This window comes from Sceloporus occidentalis, unplaced genomic scaffold (genome assembly GCF_023333645.1).
Source record: "Sceloporus occidentalis isolate IW3139 unplaced genomic scaffold, rSceOcc1.0.p SCAF_8, whole genome shotgun sequence".
NCBI lineage: Eukaryota > Metazoa > Chordata > Lepidosauria > Squamata > Phrynosomatidae > Sceloporus > Sceloporus occidentalis.
Window position 1 is genome coordinate 43,373,141 of NW_028316988.1, and position 19,736 is coordinate 43,392,876.

Here is a 19,736-nt window from a genome sequence, read left to right on the forward strand (position 1 = left end):
GGTGGGAAAACGTCATTAGCAAACATTAATAAAATGGGGGAGTAGGGATGCAGGAATCAATTAATTTTGTTTCTCCCACAATGAAAACTTTTAAATTCCAAGGGGTGCTTTTGTTGTTGTTTTGCTTACGTCTCCATTAATCACACTGAACAACGTGTGACTTGCAACATATTGCTGTAACGCAGAGTGCTCAATTCAGGGTTCCTACCAGCCATGGCCTTTTCCAAGGGTGCATCTACACTGTAGAAATAATGTGGTTTGACACCACTTTAAGTGCTGTAGTTCCATCCTATGGGATCCTGGAGTTTGGGTGTAGTTTTACAGGATCCTTAGCCTTCTCTGCCAAAGAGTGCCTCACCAAACTACAAATCCTACAAAATTCTGTAGGATGGGACCATGGCAGTTAACGCGGCATCAAACTGTGTTATTTCTACAATGTAGATGTACCCCAAGATATTCTATTGCATTCATAGGGATAGGGAAGGGAATAGAAAGAAAAGAAAACAAAATGGAAGGGAAGGAAGGAAGGAAGGAAGGAAGGAAGGAAGGAAGGAAGGAAGGAAGGAAGGAGAGAGGGAGTGGGAGGAAGGGAAGGGAATGAAAAGAAAGGAAAAAAGAGATGGAAGGTGGGAAGGGAAAGGAAGGGAATGGAAGAAAGAAGAAAGGAAGGAGGAAAGGAAGGAGAGTGTGGGAGGAAGGGAAGGGAATAAACAGAAAGGAAAAAAGGTGGGAAGGGAATGAAAAGAAAGGAAAACAAAATGGATGAAAGGAAGGAAGGAAGGAGAGAGGGAGTGGGAGGATGGGAATAAAAAGAAAAGAAAAAGGAGATGGTAGGCAGGAAGGAAGGGAAAGGAATAAAAGGAAATGAAGCGAGGGGAAGGGAAGAGAGAGAGGAAGGAAGGAAGGAAGGAAGGAAGGAAGGAAGAACAGACATGGGGGAAAAAGAGTGAATTTTGAAATATAGGTAGGGACAACGTACACAAAGAGGGCTTTTGCTTCCAGATATTCCCATTCCTCATGAGCTGGAGACACTTTTGAAAGGCCTTTTTTCTCTCTCTATATATATACTGTATATATGAAAGAAAGAAATCCGACTGAAGTGCCCCTTGGCGCTTCTCCAGGTTCCTTCGGAGCCTCCTGGGGACATTGTGCATCCAACAGCAGTGGCACGCTTGGCAGATTCAAAGCACCTCCGAGCTTCCCATGGCATGGCTGGGAAGACAGTCCATATACTGTTAGGTAATGGATCTCTCTCTGGTGGTTCTTTCTTTACTTAAATGTCTGCAAGAGAAAAAAGGAGGGAAGAAAAAGAAAAATATGGTTCAAGCTTTTTCTGTCTCTTTCTGTTCCTTTCAAACTATTTTTCCTTGAAGGGCGAACACACATCCACAGAGTTTGTTGTGGCACCAGAGCTCTCTGACAGAGAAAGCTCAATGCCTAGCAAAACTACAGTTCCCAGAATTCCATAGCATGAACCCACGACAGTTAAAGCAGTGTCGAACTGCTTTATTTTTGCTGTGTAGATGCAGCCATAGAGAAGGGGATTATGGGCAGAGCGATATGGTCTTTCAGATAGTCCGAACCTAAATTGTATAGGGCTATATGGGTTATAACCCGCACTTTGCATTCATATATAGCTGTCAAGAGCATGCAAGGAGCCTAGCTGCCTTCATTCTGCCTATTCTTTGCAATCCAAAAAGTGTAAAAGAGATCATAGACACATAAAAGGAGCTTCAGCACAGCCTTTTTTCACTCGTTCAGATAACTGATTGATTCTTGAGGAGCATAACTATTGGGGGGATTGATCGCCATCTTCCAATGCGTGAAAACCCGATGGAGCTCAACAAAAGGATCCCTCCTGTGTCGGAACGGCATGATTTTTTTATCTACACCATGAATAAATGTATTACAAACAATTATGTTCCCCATCACCACCACCTTTTAAATAATTCATCAGATGCCCTCGGTATGTTTTGAATTCACGGTGTGCAGCCATTCTGCGCAGGGAACGGTTTCCATTGCCAGAAAGACTGGAACAAAACAGAAGACCTTTCCCTTGGAATCTCAACATTTACAAACAACATTTTTTGCAGGAAACACCGCATGGCATGTCCTAATCTTTTTTCTATTTAATTAACGTGTAAAAGGTAATTTGCCTGGCATATGAACTTCTGAAATAATATGGATAAACCAAGGCTGGAATTCAGCATGGGACTCACATCTTTGGGACTGGACACGCATGTGCGGGAAATAAAACTGACTAGGTTTGCAATGTCTGTGCTCACCTATGTTGCAACATATGGGCATCCATTGCGCAGTGGTAGCCGGTGGTGTGACTCATGTGCCAAGGCCTCTTTGTGCCATGAACACTGATGTGCATTAGGGCACTTCTGATGCACTTCCAGGTAGAAAGTACCAAAGTGCAACAGGGGAGCCCAAAGTACATCAGAAGTGCCTGATGCACATCAGAGGTGCCCAGCGCATATCAGTGCCCAATAGCGTAAGAAGTGGCACATCAGAAATGTCCTGAACTTTTTAAAGGAGATGATGTTTAATGTACGACATAAAATGTTAGAGCCAGTATGGTGTAATGTTTGAGTGTTGGACTAGGACTCAAGACCAGGATTCAAATCCTGCCTCGGACGTGGAAACCCACTGGTATGTACTATTTAATGTAGTACATTAAACATCCCCTCCTTTAAAAGGTTCAGGACATCTCTGATGTACCCTGGGCACTTCCTACACTATTGGACACTTGTGTTGTGCACTTCTGATGTGCATCAGGCACTCATGTTACACTTTGGTACTTTGTACCTGGTGCCCGGAAGTGCATCAGAAGTGCCCTAATGCACATCTGTGCTCATGTATTAAATGAATAATCCATGATGCTAGCTTCCACAGCATGGTATAATGGTTTGAGTGTTGGACTATGACTTTGGAAACCTTGGGCAAGTCACACACTCTCAACCTCAGAAGAAGGAACAAATCTTTCCAAGAGGACCCAGCCTTAGGGTTGCTGTAAATCAGAAACAATTTGGAGGCACAAAGCAACAACAACGTTTTATTTATCTGCGATTTAGAAAAGATCAGAGGAATGCAAAGTCTAGGGAAGGCTATCTTATTCTTTATGAAAATCTGTTTTTTCTTTTGTTTTGTGAGTAACCCATTATATTATTTTGGAGAAAAGATTAAAACCGACAAACCAATCCTGCTTCTTGCCTGGAGATGATATGAGACGGAAACCAGGGCTCCAATGGTTTTATTTCTAGGGTGGAAATAAGTATGTGTCTATAGACAAAGATCGTTTTTTAAAAGACTATAAAATAACATTTATTGCAGGGTAAATATTACAGACAGGTTGCTAATTTTCTTCTCTACTTCTCTTCTACTTAAATAGCGTCTGTCATTGTATAATATCATGCCCTAGCATATTTTACATGAAATAAATGTACCTGTTCCACAATTCTATGCAAATAGATGGTTGGTGAGAAGACGGAAGATGCTGCTATAGTGGCGCACTGGTCAAGATCTCCCCAAGCTCTCCTATTTTTAGTTCCTTTCCATTTGAGAGAAATGTGCGAGTTCATCTTTACCTGCCAAACTGAGCACATTTCAAATTGGGTGTCCATGAAGGGCAAAGATTGCCCTTCAGTGCGTCCGAAACCCAGCTCCAAAATAAATCATTTGTGAGCATTAAAGGGATGAACTGCATCCAAATGATGCAATCATCCAGGTTCCTTCAGTCTGGCATTGACTCCAGCTTTCCTTCAGTTGTCTTGCATATTTTTAAAGCCATCTTTCATGGGCTCCGTAGAGAGAATGAGTCTCATTTAGAGGTATGATCATTGTGATGGGAATGCCATCTAATGCGGTTTGACACCACTTTAAGTGCTGTGGCGCCATCCCATAAAAGCCTTCTTTGCCAAAGAGTGCGGATGCCTTGCAAAACTACAAATCCTAGGATTCTTTAGCAGTTAAAGGAGGTTCAAATTGCATTGTTTCTTTGGGGCAGATGGCTCCCCAGAGAATCTGGATCATAAAGGAGCCAATGGATAAGAAAGTGCCAAAACACACTGCAGAAATGATCCAATTTGACACCGCTTTAACTGTCCCAGCTCAATGCTAGGGGATTCTGGGAACTGTAGTTTGGTGAGATATTGAGCCACTTCTGTCTGGTGCCACAACAAACTATAATTCCCAGGATTCCCTAGCACTAGGCCAGGGCACTCAAAGCGGTCTCAAATTGGATTATTTCTGCAGTGTGTTTTGGATCCACGTTCTAATCCACATATTAGTTTGGGAGGTGTGTATCAGGTTAGTTTTCATCAGAAACCCCAGAGGTCAAATTACCCTGATATCCCTTTCTACCAAGTGCATTTGGGGCTGTTGGAAAATACAGTCTGGAAAGCAGAATCCTGGAGTTCCTCGTCAGTTGATCAGATTTTAGGCCAGGAACTCAGCCGCTATGTCTTCCTCATCGGCTAGGGCTGCCATATCCCGCCTGGGGGCGGGGCTTTCCCAGTTTGGGGCGGGTCCGCACGGTCCTGCCCTGGTTTGGCCCCACCCCCGGGATTTCCCCCCCCAGCGAGGCCCTGGAAGCGGCTCCGCGATCACGGAGTCCTCCAAGGCCTTGCTGGGGCCTGGGAGGAGGAGGAGGCCACTTGCCACCGCGGCGATGGCCGCGATGACGGGCGGCCCCCGCGCCCCTTCCCGGCCTGAGGGGAGGCCGAGGCTTCCTCCCAAGCCGGGAAGGAGGACAAGGTTTTAAAATGTAGGACCTTTTTTTTAAATTTCCTGGCCAGGAAATAAAAAAAAAAAGCTCCTACATTTTTAAACCTTGTCCTACATTTTCCCGGTTTGGAGGTCCTCAGGGATGGCAACCCTATCATTGGTGGTAGTTTGGGTACATTGGCAACCATTTTGCTTCACTGGGGTCCGATCTGCATTGCAGAGTTAATGCAGTTTGACACCGCTTCAACTGCCATGGCTTAATGCCATGGAAGTCTGGGATTTGCAGTTTTGTGAGGTATTTAGTTTTCTCTGTCAGAGTGCTCTGCCAGCATTGAGCCATGGCAGATACAGTGGTATCAAAACGGCATCATTTCTGCAGCATGGATTAGACCTAGGGCTCAGAAACGTTCCTTTTTTGGACCACAACACCCAGAATCCCCAGACCAAAAGACCCGTGGCCCTGCTGGATGAGCGATTCTGAGACTGGTAGTCCAAATACCTATGTTTCCCAGCCCTGTGCTTGATGAAAGGTTTCACAACGCAATGCACCAAATACAAAGGTAGGAAAACAGAGTCGAAATTCATCCCAATTAAGAGGAAGGTTTTCAGCAGTGTCAAGAAACCGCTCCGTCTTTTGGCAGTTTTATCCACAACGCCTGCGATCATTTCGGCTCATTTGCTGCGATTGCTTCCACCATTCACTCTTGACTCTGGTTTCTGCTTGATAACATCATTCGGGTGATAAATCCATGCCAACTGTGCCATCGTTTCTTGCTCAAGGCAGGATCCCTAATCGGCTAGGAGCATTTCGTGTTACAATATGAGGCAAGAAGTGCAAGAAGCAAAGGAGAACAGGTTTCTATCCATTGACTGCTATTTCTGCCCAAGGCTTCAATTGGGACCACATTCAACACTGGCCACATTTCTTCTAGCGGAGGGATTTCCTTAAGCATTGTCTCAGATGTGTGTCTTCTGTATTTCTTCTTGCAAAGCCTTCTGCATCAAAGGCAGGAACCATTTGACCTAAAAATAATCCCTGACAGATAACTGTACAGATTTTCTTTCGGGGCAAATTGTTCCGTAACCCAAATGTTCTCGCTGCCAAGATACTGGTGGCTTTGAAATTATTATGTTTTATACCAGGTGGCAAGGCACTGGCTCCATTCAGAGTTTGGAAAAGTTATTGTTGGAGGGACTACAACTCCCAGAATCTCTCAGGAATGCCGGCTGGGTGATTCTGGGGATTGCAGTCCAAAAAAGATATCTTGGGGAAATCCTTTTTGGTTTGCAACTTTCATCAGCTGCTGCCACACTGCAGGAATAAAGTAGTTTGACACCCTTTTGGTTTCCTGTTGTATGGAGTCCTGGGATTTGTAGTTTGCTGAGGCACCAGAGCTCTCTGGCAGCAAAGGCTACGTATCTCATGAAACTACAAATCCCAGCATTCAAAAACATTGAGCCACGGTAATGCCAAAACCGCTTTCTTCCTGGTAGCAGATTCCAGGAGTTGTAGTCCAAGCAAGACAGTTCCCACAATCTTATTGTGTCTGAATAATGCCACCAACACCCTTTGCCTGTGTTCCCCCAAGGCAATATCTAAAACTAGTTGCATAGCGAATGGCCAACTGTCTAATAGCTTTCGACAGAAAACAGGAAGAAGAGTCACTCTTACGTTCCTTTTCTCCTCTTCTACCGTTTGACTCAGAGACGAAGGAGGGGTTGCTTTTGTTTAGCCTGGACGCGATGATGGGTCCATCAGGAACCTTCAGTCCTGGAACACTGTCTTCCTTGTCAGCCTCCGCAGATTAACCAGGGGGGCCATTTTTTAATCTCATTGCTTCCTTCGGCAGATTAGAGAAAGCTTGCAACTCAACTGGTCACGGCACACTATGATCCTTTTGGAAGGAGAGCTAACATTCAGCAGATCTTCACTGTTCATGACCTCTTGACTGAGCCATCAATATGCTCCATGCTAAGGACAGACAGAATCTGCAATCCAGTTGTAGAAACATATCAGAGTATTAGATAGATAGATAGATAGATAGATAGATAGATAGATAGATAGATGATAGATATTGTTTATTACTGTTTATTACCATTTATTATTGTTTATTGTTGTTTATTTAGTCTTAGATCAGTAAAAGTCACTCCAAAGACAACTAAATAGAAGTTACCAACAGTTACAAAATACAAACCCCCCCCCCACAAAACTTAAATATACAAATATATAATGATCAGAGAAGCAACGTTTCTGAGTGATAAAGCTATAGGTATTGCGTTTATCCTCAATCATCTATCCAGAAACATCCGTACAAATATAACGGCATACAATGACATATTAAAAACTAGTCAGAGCTGCAAAGTTGTTTAAGTGCTAAAGGTTTCACAGAGATGACAACTCTTATGTGTTGAATATAGCTATAGTATTGCATTACAGCTATATGTATTGCATTACCAGAGTATTATTCTTGCCATTAGAAAAACGGAGTGACCATGCAAGAGTGCAGCGAATAGGAGTAAAAGAAGGCATTGCCCCTCAGTAAGAAACCTGACCCCACAAATGAAATTCTCCTTGATCCTTCAAATTTCTGTCACTGCAATGGAGCATTTAAAAATATGGTTTAGGCATATGGTAGCATCCTGAAAGTACAAGGAAGCTTATATCTACATGTATATACTTTTTTTTAATGCAACAGGACTCATCTCTGAAGCATCAACAGTTGTGTATGTAAATTCGTTTTCAACTTTGGCACATGTGCCAACACCATACAGACGCACTCAATGCTTCATCAGAGACAAATATGTTTAGTAATCTCATCCTTTGAAATTCAAGGCTGCGTCAGTCTGGAAAATCAGTATGCAAAGGGATCTGGTAGCACCTAGTCTTGAAGGTGCTACAAGGACCTCATTCCCACTAACAAATGAATTGGTTTGCGATCTGAATCGATGGATCGATTCAAAAGCAGAGTGTGGTTCGCACTACATTTGCCCCAATCACATTTTTCCCTTTTAAAATAACCCACTTGTGGTTTACATTCATGAATGAATCGATTCAAAATGGACCCGCTCCAGCCGGCCGAAGGGCAAATTTAAATCTATTCCAATCCGCATCTGGTTCACACTTGCGCAGAATCAAGTTATCCAAAAACACGTGGGAAACATCAGTGTCAGAAAGACATGAGTTAAATGGGTCTAGCTCATGGCCCCCCTCTCCACAATGATTCGCTTCAGCAATTCGGTTCAAGTGGGAACCAGGGTCATTTGAACCAGTTCAAACCGATTTGCAATCCAGTTTAAAAGGTAGTGGGAATCAGGCCAAGATCTCTTTGCATATTGGCCTTTGAAAGTTACCTTTATGGAGGGGTTTCAGATGCCCTCCACCTTTCATAGCATTATTGCCTTTTCTAGTGAGTGATGTCTTCTCATGATGTGACCAAAGTACAATAGGCTTAATTTAGTCATCTTGGCTTTTAGGGAGAACTTAGGCTTGTCAAAAAAGGGAGTTACATATAGATGCTGGATCTAAGTAGTTTAGGCAGAACAGAAGACGTTCCAGCCACAAAATTATGGAATCATGTGCAATGGCATTTCCTGTCGTACAACGAGTCCCATGGTTTTCTGGTGCCCATTGTGCAATGGCTCCCATGGTAAAAAGGCTATGCTTTTGACTTCATTTGTGTAACGGTCCCAGAGAATAGCTGGGTCTCTACTTCCCTCCTGAGAATACAAGCCTTGAGCAACATCACAATTCACCTTTACATGCTCATAAGTCAGTTTGCAATGACGCAAAGACCTAACAGGATCTCAGCCAGCCTCTATTGCCAACAATGCTACTGCAGTGTTTTTTATTCATGATCTCTGTGTTTTGTAGTTGTTGTAGCAATAGAAGTTGCACTCCCAAACACAAATGTCTTTCTCAGAAAGGGGAGCTTCTGACGTCTGTCATAGCATGGCCCAGGTTGTTGTTGTGGTTGTTGTTTTTGTTTTGACAGATTGATTGGTGGGACATAAAATAAGAAAGGTTGAGAACAATTGCTGTAGAGGACAGTCTTCCATCATGAGCGCTGAAGTGAGATGCAATTGCCTGTCCAAGTGGTTTCTAGAGTTCAGAATTTGATCGATGAGATACAAAGCTTTCCGAATATGTTTTTAAACTAGTGGTCATGCTAGCTGGGGGATTCTGGGAGTTGTAGTCCAATAATCATTGCTATACCACTGCTGAGGTTCCATATTGTCCTTCAGGGTTCAGATTCTGGTGAGACACTATATTGTCGGGAAGCAAAATGTGATGAACTGATCTTGCTTCTTGGGCTTCGTAGGCTTTCCTACTGGATGGGTGCTTTGCATTTGTGCTAGAAGCCACCGTTTTGCTTTCCCTGGTTGTGGAACACCGCTCCAGAGCATTATGGGAAAGCAAAATGGCAGCTGCCAGGATTTACATCACCGCTAGAAGCCACTGTTTGGCTTTCCCATGTTGATGGTTGTGGGACACCATTCCAGGAATCCAGGGCATAGTGGGAAAGCAAAATGGCAGCTGCCAGCCAGAGTCGGCTTCAGCACCAGGACCTTTGGCAACGGCTCAAGGATTCCTCATAATGATACCATTTGGGCCAGTCTTTTACAAGTTGCCTTTTTTGGCCAGGCTGATTTGGGGGTTCTTGTCTAAAAATAGGAAACTTCTCTATGATCTGCCTTTTTTTTTTTTTGCAGATGGGAAATGTTAATGAAAGACAGCTTTGGAATGATTTGCATTAAATGACGCTGGCGGTGGAGGTACTTTTGCGCGCGTCAAAATTAGAACAATGATTAGGAGAAGCCATTAAAAATGGCAAGGAGACACAATGATCCCGTAGCTCTTCTCTTCAGGAAAAGGGCGAGCCAAGGAGGGTGATTCATCAGGAAACCATTAGGGATTCCGGTCAGAAGAGCCATTTTGATTTCTGACTGCAGCGGCGGAGTGCTCATTGTTTTACCATAATCCCCTGTTGCTTCCCCACCCGCTTCTTCTCCACTGTCCTTCTCCGAGGGTTATCAATCTGTCATGGCAAAGCTATGATTCATCCAGACCCCAAATGAGCCAGCCCAGAGACTGAGCCTTGCAAGACTTATTTGCCATTTTGGAGCCATGACACCTGCATGTTCTTTGCTGGTTTGAAAAAGCTCGGTATGAAACCTGATGCTGAATGACAAGGAGGTGACTAAAACAAAGCCAGGATCCCCTTGCCTGGGTGCTTCAGATTTTCTCTTCCAAGGCAAGAGGTATCTTACTGTAATCCCAGATGCATGCTGGTAATGTTTATAGGGCAGTCCTTCCTCTTGCTCTTGCTCTTCAACAGGAGTGGACAAAAGGTGACCTATATTTATTTATGGCTAAGTGCTCTTTTCCTTTGTGCTGCCATTCAGCTCATCATCCTGGAAGTAGGTGACTAGTGCCATAGGATCTTGTCCTGGGATCACATCTTTCTAAATAACTTATATGCAGATGACACCAAATTGTGTGTGCGGGAACTAATATCCCAAGTGTGTGTGTGTGTGTGTGTGTGTGTGTGCCTTCAAGTCACCTATCAATTTATGGTGACCCCATGAATTCCATAGGGTTTTCTTAGGCAAGGAATCCTCAGAGGTGGTTTTGCCAGCTGCTTCCTCTGAAATATAGCCTACAGCACCTAATATTCGATGGCGGTCTCCCTTCCAAGTACTAACTAGGGCTGATCCTGGTTAGCTTCCAAGATCAGACAGGAGCTAGTGCCTTGAGGGTATGTAGACAGGAACAGAATTCAAAATTACCTTGGCAGATTGGAGAGCTGGGCCAAAGCTAACAAAATGAGTTTCAAACAGGGATAAATGCAAAGTATTGCATTAAGGCAGGAAAAAATAAATGCACAAATATCGGGTGGATGACACGTGGCTTGGAAGTAGCACATGTGGAAAGGATCTAAGGCTCTTAGTAGCCTACAAGCTAAACATGGGTCAAACAGTGTGGTGCAGTGCCCAAAAGCCAGTTCAATTCTAGGCTGCATCAATGGTGCCCAGATCGAGGGACATAGTAGTGCTGTTCCATTTTGTTTGGGCCAGATCTCACTTGGCATACCATGTCCAGTTTTGGGCATCACCGTTCAATAAGGATATGGACACACTGGAACATGTCTGGAAGGTGGTGACCAAAATGATGAATGGTCAGGAAACCAAGCCTTATGAGGAATGACGTGGGGAGCTGGGTATGTTTCGCTAGGAGAAGAGCAGACTGAGAGGTGACATGATCACTGTCCTTCAAGATCTGAATGAATGTGATGTAGAAAATGGCGCAAGCTGCTCCAGAAACTAGAACACAAACCAATGGATTCAAATTACAAGAAAAGAGATGCCACCAATACCTTAGAAAGAAATATTTTTCTTTTCTGTAAGAACCGTTTGCAGAAAAGGTTGCCTCAGAGATGGGTGGGCTCTCCTTCTTTGGAGGTGGTTAAACGGAGGTTGGATGGGCATCTTTCAGGAGTGCTTTCATTGTGTATTTCTGCATGGCAGAATGGGGCTGGATTGGATGTCCCTTATGGTCTCTTCTCACTCTGATTCCTTACCGCTCTAAAGCATGTCCGAGAACACTGATCCATTTTTTCCCAAGGCATAATTTACCAGCCACTGGTACCAAGAAAGAGGCGCCACCTTCTTGGGGTAAAGGGATGAGTTGAATATAGGCATTAGCGGAACGCACTGTTTGAACTGAGACGGGGCCAGGCTCTTGTTCGTTGCTGTGGGTTGGCTAATGGAATCTACCTGGAGTGTAAGAGGCTGCCTGCTGCAATCCATGAGTCATTTGTAAATGAAAACGTTTTGCAGAGCAAGGAGAGGAAACAAGATGACATCTGGGCAAATGTGTCTGACCATGTTCATCTGCCATTTGTCTGAATAAACCCATCGGGAGGCTATACTGCCCAGGTGTTTTCAATAATGCTTGCCTTCATTGAACAACCATGTTTCCTTGTCTCTTTCTTTAGTAAATAGTCATTCCAATTTAACAAACTGTAGCTCATTGGCTTCAGACATACACCTTACACTAAGATGGCCTCAAGGCCATATTGGCCCAGTACAGACTGGGGCCGATTTTAGGGCTTGGAGGGCTGGGCGTCCATATGTGCCCAGCCCTACTAGTGGTGCCCATGTGCCATCTTGCCATGGAACCCACCCACATGGGGAGCATAACAATGATGCATGGGCCTCTGAGCGGCTAAACAGCACTCGCTGGAAACAGAGGCATCATGGCACGTTAATGCCATTATGGCACTCCTAAAAACAACTCGCTCTAGGCAGCTTCTTTTTAGGGAGCGCATAGGTGCTACACCATGCGGTTGGCAAGGCACCAACAAGGGGCAAAGATGGGCGGCATGGAGCCGCCCATCTGTATCCCCCCCCCCATTGTGACCAACAAGACCATTTTCTGTACACACAATGGAGAATCACACCTTCTTAAGCCTCAATCCAATGCTCCCTTAGCAGCATAAATACCCACATGTGGACATACGCAACGACAGCATTATGTAACCCCCATGTAGAATAGCAATTTTGTCTAACGCATGTCAGTGACTGGGTGCTGTTGCGCAATACATAGTTTTAAAAAATGCACAACCACAATGGAAAGCATAGGATGCAGAGCCACAACATATAATGACAGTGTAAAGCATAGGATTCAGAACTGCAATGTGTAATTGTAATGCAAAGCATAGGGTGCACAACCACAATGCACAACAGATGAACATGCTGTCTGCACAACTCTGTTTCTGCTGCTACCAGCAAAAGATGTCTCTTGTGCAATGGTGAAATTTTGGCTCCAAATCTGTAGCATGACTTATGTACACATATGTCCCTAAGTGAATTCTGCCCATAGAGTGTCAATCTTTTGTAAAACAAGCCGCTCCACATATATGGAGTGAGATCCCACATAAGGGTTGAGTAGTATGAGGAGTAAGGAAGTGCCAGCTCCTACAGCACATGGAAAGGGACACCTCCATATATCAGGAACATTTATATGTGCATATGTCCCTAACAGAATTCCAGCCACTTACACTTACACTTACACAATGCATTTCTATTAAAAATACATTAATTAGTCGCTTGATACATAGTGTGCCAGTTTTCCGCAACTTATCTTTTTTAAAAACTGAAAAAGATTTCAAAGGACAAGCATCGTTTTTTCAAATGAAAATCCACTCTAAATGCCACCTGACATTTTAATCTTCCCAAAGTTACAAGGAAAAAAACAAGCGGCCATACTCATCACTCAGCAAATGACAACGTGAATCGATACTCGCCCTGCTCTTGTCACCCCCCAAAGTAACATGCCACAGGTAACATAATTACTTCCATCATGTTACTCCTCAGCGCCGACCTTACACTTTCCATTCTTTTCTTTTCTTTATCCAGAGAGCCATTTTCACACCTTGTGATGTGTGAAGTATCCCAAGGCTAGCATCTTGTTAGGATGTTATGGGCACATGAGTCTAGCTTAATGTATATATGCCCTATTTTGGATGGCGCAGAGTAGACTACTCACTTGTCCATGCTCTCTGTCCAAAAATCTCCCACTGCCCAGCAGTTGTTAAGCAGCCCTCCTACTATTGTGAAGTCGAAGGCTTTCATGGCCGGCATCCATAGATTTATGTAGGTTTTTTGGGCTCTGTGGCCATGTTCTAGAAGAGTTTATTCCTGACGTTTCGCCAGCATCTGTGGCTGGCATCTTCAGAGAACGCTGGCATGGAAGAGAGTTTGGTATATATACAATGGCAAGGCCTCCTACTATCATTTATGAGTGAAAGGACTGGAAGACGCAATGCAGACCAGGAAGATCTGACTGTCGTGGGCTCTTGGGGGAAGGAAATTATGGTTGCACTTCATTTGAGGTTGCATCCTCATTTCTTTTCTCCTCCAAGCCAAGACCATCAGCTTCTCCATGGTCTGAATGACCTCTCCATTTCCTCCTTTCTCTGCCAATAAGCAACAGCATCAGGGTCTGTTGCCAGGGCTTGACAGCTAGCAGGTGGAGGGAGGATGTGGACTTGCATATGCAGAGCTATGCGCCTCTATGAGATCTCAGCCTAAGTTTGATTAATACTTTTGTTGCCGATGGAGTACGGTGCATAATTTATCTGGTTGGCCCCAGGGACGCCCACAAGCCAGAACTGTTCTGTAATCTTAAACAGTTTGGATAAGAGGGAAGAGCCATCCATCTGCATTAGCAGTGACAGAGGGAAAGATTGTACATTCGGATAATTGAAGAGGTTTTGAATAATTAAGTTTTATGGTGGTAGGGAACTCTGTTGTATTTGAGCTAGGGATATAAAAAACAATATCTGCAAATGTTGCTGCCCTCAACAAGAAATGATAGCAGAGATCCTACTTCTTGGGTGTAATGCAAATCTGCAGTTGCACTGTTAAGTGATGGTTGCACTGCACCACACTGAACACTGATATCGTGCAACTGATTGTTTATCTGCAAGTGTGTTCACTGTTTCCACAATCCCAGTGAATCAAAAGGATATGTGGAAGGCATTGATGTTGCACACTATCCATAAGTTCACAGATGCAGATGTAGCGGTTACACTTGTGGAAATCCACATCCCCTCTCTCTCTGGCTTTCCTTCACGAACGAAAATTCAGGAAGGACTCGTCCCGCGCTTTGTACAAGCAGCGCGTTGGTGACTAAAAAGGCCCGGTTGCAGAAAGCACAGCGGAAAGTCTCCTTGGGTGATGTTTCCAAACTGCGGTTTTTTCTCTGCGTTGTTGTTTCTCTTCAAGACTCGTTCGCCGTGAGCGTTTGAAAAAGGCTGCAGCATCGTGGATAGTACGTCTCCATGCCTCCTGATGCAAGGCCAGGACAGACTATTGTTGGTGATCAATTTGGCCAAGCCTGAGATGATCACCAACAATGGTCTGCCCTGGCCTTGCATCAGGAGGCATGGAGACGCACTATCCACGATGCTGCAGCCTTTTTCGAAAGGAAATCCACATACGCAACTGCGAATTGACTACAAATGTTACTGTATGGGAAAGTATGGCCACATGCACAAGTGTACTTAGTGGGTACATAAAACCTCAACGGGGTGCTAGCTGATACCTTGATACCTTGAGACACCATGTGAAAACCAAACTAGGTCCCTAGGGTTGGTCTCTTGATCCATGAAAGCTCAGCAAAAATCTCTTATTCCATCCTTTCTCTCCCAACTTCCTCCTCTTTATTTACTCATCCACCCATTTCTTTCTTGCTCACCATCTCCCTCCTTCACCCAGTGAGCTTGCAAAAGAAGGCATGGTCGCTCTTTCCAGAGATTCAAATTGCTTGGTTTCAGAAAGCTTTGGTTGAGGGACCCATGAAATCAAGGCAAGGGCTTCAGATTGCCCACATCTGTTCCAAGGTATGGTTCTGCCCCAGTATTCAATACTGTAAAGCCATGTTCTCTGTGCTCTCCTTGTCTCTCATGTAGCGAAAATGGATCCACTGGGCCATTTCTTCTCTCCATCACAGCATAAGTTGTATAGATTCCTTGAGTTCAAATCTGCAGCAAGATAAAGGTAAAACGGAGACCTGGAAAAGAGGTCTAGATCTCCCATTGCATGCAGTGATTCTGCTTGCTTGAATCAATGCATGCCAAGGAGGTCAAGTGGGAAGCAGCTTTCTATTGAGGCCGCTCTCCAGACGAATGTTGCAAATGCAGGAGGATAGAAGGGGTTTTTCCTTTCAAGAATTTTTTTGGGTCAACAAAATGGCTAGTTTCTATTATTTAAAAAAGCACCGCTTGACTATACCCTGCTGGGTCCTTTCAATTTATGAGCTTGTTTTGATGACACAGCTCAACCGAGACACATTTTTGTAGAGAAGATGAATTCCCTGCAAAATACAGTCTTCCCCCAAATTTCCATTTTCCCCCTTGCTCTTCATATCCTGGCTTAACAGATCTGCCTAGTCTTCGAATTCTGCCTGATCATAAAAAGGAAAGATGGAGATGCTGGCTGCTTCAGTCCAGGGCGAAAGTACATTGTCTCCTTGCTCCTGATTATTGCGCATGTATAATTAATGCATCGTAATTTTGCTGTTGCTAAAAAAAGGAGGAGGAGGGGAAGGGAACCGAACCAGGAACGGAGACCCGAAGTGTGGCTTTAACAGCATGCGCTCTTACCTAAAGCGTGAGAAACAGAAGAAATGGAATAGGAAGCATATTCAGCATTTTTGAGTACTCAATGCTCCGTCGTCCTTATTTTCTCAATGCAAAAACAGGCCAACAAGCCTGACCCATTTGGCGGAGTCACATGGGGAAACAATACATGTAACGTTCGCACTAGTCCTTCCTTCCTGATGGCAGAGGAAGAAAGATTAGAGAGCAGAATGAAAACAGTGTTAGGGATTGAATGGTGTTGGGTAGAGCGCTAATAGTTTCGACAGCCATAGAGGTCCCTTAGCTCCTATGTGCCAGCCTGGAGATGCATGCCTCCCAGCTGCCCTGATTTGATAGGGACAGTCCCATGTCTTCCACTGTGGAAAAGCAGTAGCAATAGCATTTACATTTCTATACCACTTGTCAGAGGGTATTGTAGCCTTGTCCTTCCTGGTAGACTCAGGGAAAAGCAAACTGCTGCAGCCTCTGCTAGCTTAAATGTAGAGTATTGCACTTAGGGCGGAAAAATGAAATGCATAGATACAGGATGGGGGACACCTGGCTTAAGGAGACTTCTGTGTGTAAAAGGGATCTAGCAGTCCTAGTAGACCACAGGCTGAACATGAGTCAACAGTGCGATGCGGCAGTTAGGCTGCATCAATAGAAGTATAGTGTCTAGATCAAGGGAAGTAATAGTGCCACTCTATTCTGCTTTGGTCAGACCTCACCTGGAATATTGTGTCCAGTTCTGGGCAAAACAATTAAAGAAAGGATGTTGAGAAACTGGAGCCATGTGTCCAAAGGAGGGCGACCAAAATGGTGAAGGGTCTGGAAACCATGCCCTATGAGAAGAGATTTAGGGAGCTGGGGATGTTTAGCCTGGAAAAGAGAAGATTAAGAGGTGATATGATAGCCCTGTTTAAATATTTGAAGGGGTGTCATATTGAGGAGGGAGCAAGCTTGTTTTCTGCTGCTCCAGAGACTAGGACCTGGAGCAATGGATGCAAGCTGCAGGAAAAGAGATTCCACCTCAACATTCGGAGGAACCTCCTGAGAGTAAGGGCTGTTCAACAGTGGAACAAACTCCCTTGGAAGATGGTGGCATCTTCTTCTTTGGAGGTCTTTAAACAGAGGCTGGATGGCCATCTGTTAGGGTGCTTTGATATAGAGTTCCTGCATGGCAGAATGGGGTTGGACTGGATGGCTCTTGGGTCTCTTCCAACTCTAGGATTCTATGACTCTATTATTCTATTTAGTGAACACACTCTAATGTTGCTTGGCCACACTTGTCTCAATTTCCATGTGTGAAATGTTGGAGGGAATGCAGAAGCAGACCAGACTAAGAAGATGGATTGCATCCCAGCCTCACTGACATGGATAACCTTAGTCTGCACTGCTTTTTGAACAGAAATAGCCAATGCTGAAATAATTTCTTCTGGCTGAGCAGCTGGAATCCCACTGGTTGGGTTGCAGCTACGTTGAGTGCATTTGGTGGTCCATTGAGGTCCTCTTTTCCTTTTCCTTACAAAATTCTGGTTTAAGCGCATTTCTGTGATCATGATCTTGAAGGGGAAAGCCTATTGCCATGGTTCTAAATGTTGTGCCTCAGAATCATACAACTTTAAGTCACTGGGGGTTGTGGTTCAGTGACCAGCGAGTAATTCAATTGCCTTCCAACTGTGAATTGCACTTTTGGTGATTATTGCTCTTTTCTGAAGGCTGAGATGGGGGTTGGAGGGAGGATTCTCAGCCCGGCTTATGTCCCCTTTTGCTTCATTTCCTCCCAAAGGCCAAAAGAAACGGTTTGCTTAGAAGATGAGGTTGCTGTTTTTAATGGCATCACACACAAACACACAGAGAGACCCATCCATCACTACCTCTCTCTCCTCATTTTCCTAAGTTAATTTTGAACGAATCTCGTGAATGAAATATGAACTCCTTTAATTTTTAATTAGGCAGTCAGATTTGCAAGTGGAAATCATTTCGCCGAAGACAGGCATGGCATGTGCTGGCCTATTTCTGAATGCATACTCGCAACCCCCCTCCTGTTTTTCAAGTCTACAGAGACCCCAACCAGGTTCCTACATTATACTGGCATCATGTGAACCTGCTAGAATGTGAAACCCCATGATTGCGTTCAGATTGCCATCGGATTATACTTCCAATTCCCCTTGTCTGATAAACTCCTATGTTATTGCTCTTTGGAAGAAACATTGTCTGAAAAACATCCCGCATTTGCATTCCCCCCCTCCCGACTTTTAAATCCAGTTTCTGCCCGGGATTTGTCTAGTGTGATAAGGTCCCTAGTCATGTTAGCCTGGAAAATCAGTATGCAAAGGGATGTTGTAGCACCTTTGAGACTAACTGAAAGACAGAAGTCGGTAGCATGAGCTCCCATAGACGTCCATAGATACATCTGAAGAAGTAGGCCCAAGTCTACGAAAGCTCATGCTGCCAACTTCTTTCTTTCAGTTAGCCTCAAAGGTACTACAACATCCTGATGTTCCAAAGTGCTGGCTCTCTCTTGGCTTTGTACCAAGGATAATTCTGCACTAAAACCTGGAACGGGTTTACTTACTACACTCATGGAAGCTGCCAGCTGTCTCTGGTATGATCGGTAGTTGCCAACTTTTGATCCTCCAAATGATTTGGGCTTCAGCTCCCGTAATTCCCAACTGTTGGCCAAGTTGACTGGGGCTTCTGGGAGCTGAGGTCCAAAACAAATGGAGAACTGAAGTGGTATAGATGGAACATTGAACCGACCCAGGGTTGCTCTTCCTTGAGGGCATAACTCTGTGCATTCTCTCTTTTGCAATGTAATAATAGTAATAATAATAATAATAATAATAATACATTTTTATTTATATACTGCCTTTCCAAAAGATTGAGCTTCTTCACACACCTGCTCTCTCTTCTCTCCTCTCTCTTTCCAGTTTGTTGCCCAACCCAACTGCCAGCAGCTGCTCGCGACGCTTTGGTACGACGGCTTCCCCGGATGGCGGCGGAAGCATTGGGCAGTCAAGCTCTTGACCTGCATCACCATTGGACTCCTGTTTCCAGTGCTTTCTGTGGCATACTTGATTGCGCCGAAGAGCAGGCTGGGACTGTTCATTAAAAAGCCATTTATCAAGTTTATCTGCCATACGGGCTCTTACCTTACCTTCCTCTTCATGCTCCTCCTCGCCTCGCAGCACATTGTCCGGACCGATCTCCACATGCAGGGACCTCCTCCCACCGTCGTCGAATGGATGATTCTCCCTTGGGTTCTAGGTAAGTCAATGAATGCAAAAAAGCATGTTGGGATTTAATGGGATTTGCATGCAGATCCATGTCGTACCGGAGTCTGCTATTTCTATGCAAATCATATTGGCACACAAAGCGCAGAACGAACAGCTGCGGTCTCTTGTTTGTTGAACAAGAGTCCTGTTATGTCTTGGATGTAGACACTTACCATTCATTCAATCTTTGTCTTTTTCTTAATTTTCCTCCTTTCATTTTCAGTAGATATGTTTTGTTTCTGAAGAGGGACAATACAAATGCTTTTGTTTCTGAAGAGGGACGATACAAGCGGCTAGGGATGTGAAAAATCACTTTTCCCTTGGTCTCAAAGAGGAAGGTTGTCTGAACGCATTGAGTCTTCCCATTGAAAAATGGTCAACTACAATGAGATTTTTCACATTGCTAGACTTATTTTTGCAGACTTTATCTGCAGAGTCAAGTATCCACTTGAAAATATTCCAAAAACATATAAATTCAAAAACAACAACAAGAACAACAAACACACACACCTTGATTTTGCTATTTTATATAAAGGACACCATTTTGCTGTGCCGTTGTATATAATGGGACTTGAGCGTCCAT

General features: G+C 44.2%; 1 protein-coding gene across 2 annotated transcripts in view; it reads left to right on the top strand.

Moving 5' to 3' along the window:
* LOC149308784 (short transient receptor potential channel 5) overlaps positions 1–19,736 on the top strand; it is a 112,159-nt gene that overhangs the window by 60,698 nt on the left and 31,725 nt on the right. For both annotated transcript variants that reach the window (XM_089536461.1, XM_089536462.1), the window contains one exon: positions 18,809–19,145. In XM_089536461.1, coding sequence (XP_089392587.1) covers positions 18,809–19,145 — 337 coding nt within the window. The remainder of the gene's footprint in view (positions 1–18,808; positions 19,146–19,736) is intronic.